The following is a 2500-nucleotide window of genomic DNA, read 5'->3' on the forward strand; positions in this document are numbered from 1 at the left end:
CAGACCCCGAAATGGTACAAACTCATCTTAATGGATCGGCCAATGTGATTTTGTAGCGTTGATCTTTGAAATAGTGGACTCAATGGAGGACGAAATCGTCTCTAGGATGTTGGTGGGTGGCTTAGCCGGTGGAGGGAGGGGGCATCGTAGTAGTAGTAGCCTTACCCGAGGAAGGAGAAGAAGCTGGGCAGCAGCGGCAGCAGCCTCGGCCGAGGAGGAGGGACTTACCGAGGTACCCAGTGGCCACCATCTTGAAAGGAATTGGGAGGGCATGCCCCAAAATCCCACCGCAAACCCACCGAGGAGTGACCTCCCCACCGCGAAAGGATTCCTAAGAGACGGCCTTTACAAAGACTCCTTCTGCAGGAGTACCTGTGGTAGTGGTAGTGGTAATCGTGTGCTGTGGGGGTTACGCTGGCCGCTGCCTCTAAGGACGTTGTGGGTGTGCTTTCTGTGGGTGCTCTTCACCACCCCCACAAATACCTGTGCAGATTCTAATGGCTGTGATTTTTATGGGAGGTAAGTCCTCTATAATTTATATATATATATATATATATATATATATATATATATATATATTCTATATAATTCTATTAACAATGAAATTCATATTGTTGTAGCATTACTGATAACAGAAAGATTGAATTTAAAAAAACACATGAAATAGATTGCAAGTCTATGATAGCCAACGTATTGACACACACACACACACACACACATACACGTATATATACAGTATATATATATATCTATATATATATATATATATATATATATATATATATATATATATATATATATATATATAATCTCGGTAAACAGGGCAAGTTCACATGCTCCGTTTACCTTCTGGCACTGTGCATGCTTTTCTTTAAGATTTAAGATTAAAGTTATTTCGTGTAATATCCACCAAGGGATAACCTGATTCAAAATGGAAACGGAACGAAAATGCTTGAAAAGTATAAATAGATGAAAGTATCTTCCAGTTCAATCCTTCTTGCTTTAGTAAAACTAATATATACTACACATGAGGAAAGTCTGATTCTTCACTAATGATAATACATAAAATCAAGTATTGGGTCTAAACGAATGGAAATAATTTTGTGACGAAAAAACTGCTGGCATGGACGTCAAATTTTTGAAACGGGATTTTTTTCACATAGGTACAGTCGTCTCGAAGCAAGTAAATATAATTGACGAGTTGTTTATTATTATTATTATTATTATTATTATTATTATTATTATTAAGCACATTCATATGGAACCAGCCTCAACAGCTAGCAACTTGCCTATCATCTTTAAATATATTCTTATGCAAAAAAAAATGTAAATAAATAAATGCACAAACAAATAAATAAATAAAGAAGAATAACGGAGCATTAAGCAAAGTTAAACAAATACACAAACATTTTAATCCTCCCTTTCTTGTCTTCAATAAATTTCAAGTTGTTAAGAACATAGCGTAGCCTACCTTAACCTACCTACCTGGGATCTAACGAAGATCTTTAACACAAGGTCTAAAGGGTTTTATACCATCCTGGATTTCGTCCATTTTTATCTCCCGATTGTTTTCGCTCCAGAGGCAGACAAACAAATCAGAAAGAATGCACCTCTCTCCCACCACCCTCGACGCCCATAAATTTAGAGGGAGTTAAAATGTCCCCCTTCCACTGATCCGAACAGAGATAAGAGATTTCTACTTGCACTACTTTTATGGCTGCAGTTTTTTTTTTAACCCTTCAGCAAACAAGTCAATAAAAGGGGTTGTTTAGTCTGGAGAAGCCGGGTCACACTCGCGCACCTTGGTCTGGCCTGACCCCAGCGGGTCACCCGTGTATCGGGTTTTATGAATTATAATTCTTGTTAGAATAAGGAAAACAGAGTTGCCGCATTAAAGGTTCGTTGATGAAGGGCGGGCATTGTTCTGTTCACTATCCGCTGTCTTATATATATATTTTTCTTTCTCAGGTAGGACATCGTTCAGAAGAACAGGAAACATGATCTGAAATTAACATTGAACTTGCTTGAATCTACAGTTAACTCTTCGTAAAGATTATGTAACATCACAGCGATGTGGTAAAAGTTCATATGTGTATATATATATAAAATATATACTGTATATATATATATATATATATATATATATATATATATATATATATATATATATATATATATACATCACTGTGACATAATCTTTACGAAGAGTTAACTGAAGATTCAAGCAAGTTCAATGTTAATTTCAGATCATGTTTCCTGTTCTTCTGAACGATGTCAAACCTGAGAAAAAAAAAAAAATATAATATATATATATATATATATATACACATATATATATATATATATATATATATATATATATATATATATATATATATATATACATATATATATATATATATATATATATATATATATATATATATATATATATATATATATATATACTGTATATACATATACTATATATACGTGTGTGTGTAAACAAAAACTGTGAAGA

At 34.1% G+C, this 2500-nt stretch overlaps 1 protein-coding gene and 1 long non-coding RNA gene across 2 annotated transcripts in view; one reads left to right on the forward strand and one right to left on the reverse strand.

The window, feature by feature from the left end:
• LOC136830208 (uncharacterized) overlaps positions 1 to 2500 on the reverse strand; it is a 344962-nt gene that overhangs the window by 115409 nt on the left and 227053 nt on the right. The window lies entirely within an intron of this gene.
• Positions 1 to 2500, forward strand: part of LOC136830204 (meteorin-like protein) — a 137477-nt gene that overhangs the window by 302 nt on the left and 134675 nt on the right. The window contains exon 1 of the mRNA XM_067089495.1: positions 1 to 519. This exon is cut by the window's left edge and continues 302 nt beyond it. Within this exon, the coding sequence (XP_066945596.1) occupies positions 83 to 519 (437 nt within the window). The 5' untranslated portion in view covers positions 1 to 82. The remainder of the gene's footprint in view (positions 520 to 2500) is intronic.

Source organism: Macrobrachium rosenbergii, chromosome 46 (assembly GCF_040412425.1).
Source record: "Macrobrachium rosenbergii isolate ZJJX-2024 chromosome 46, ASM4041242v1, whole genome shotgun sequence".
NCBI lineage: Eukaryota > Metazoa > Arthropoda > Malacostraca > Decapoda > Palaemonidae > Macrobrachium > Macrobrachium rosenbergii.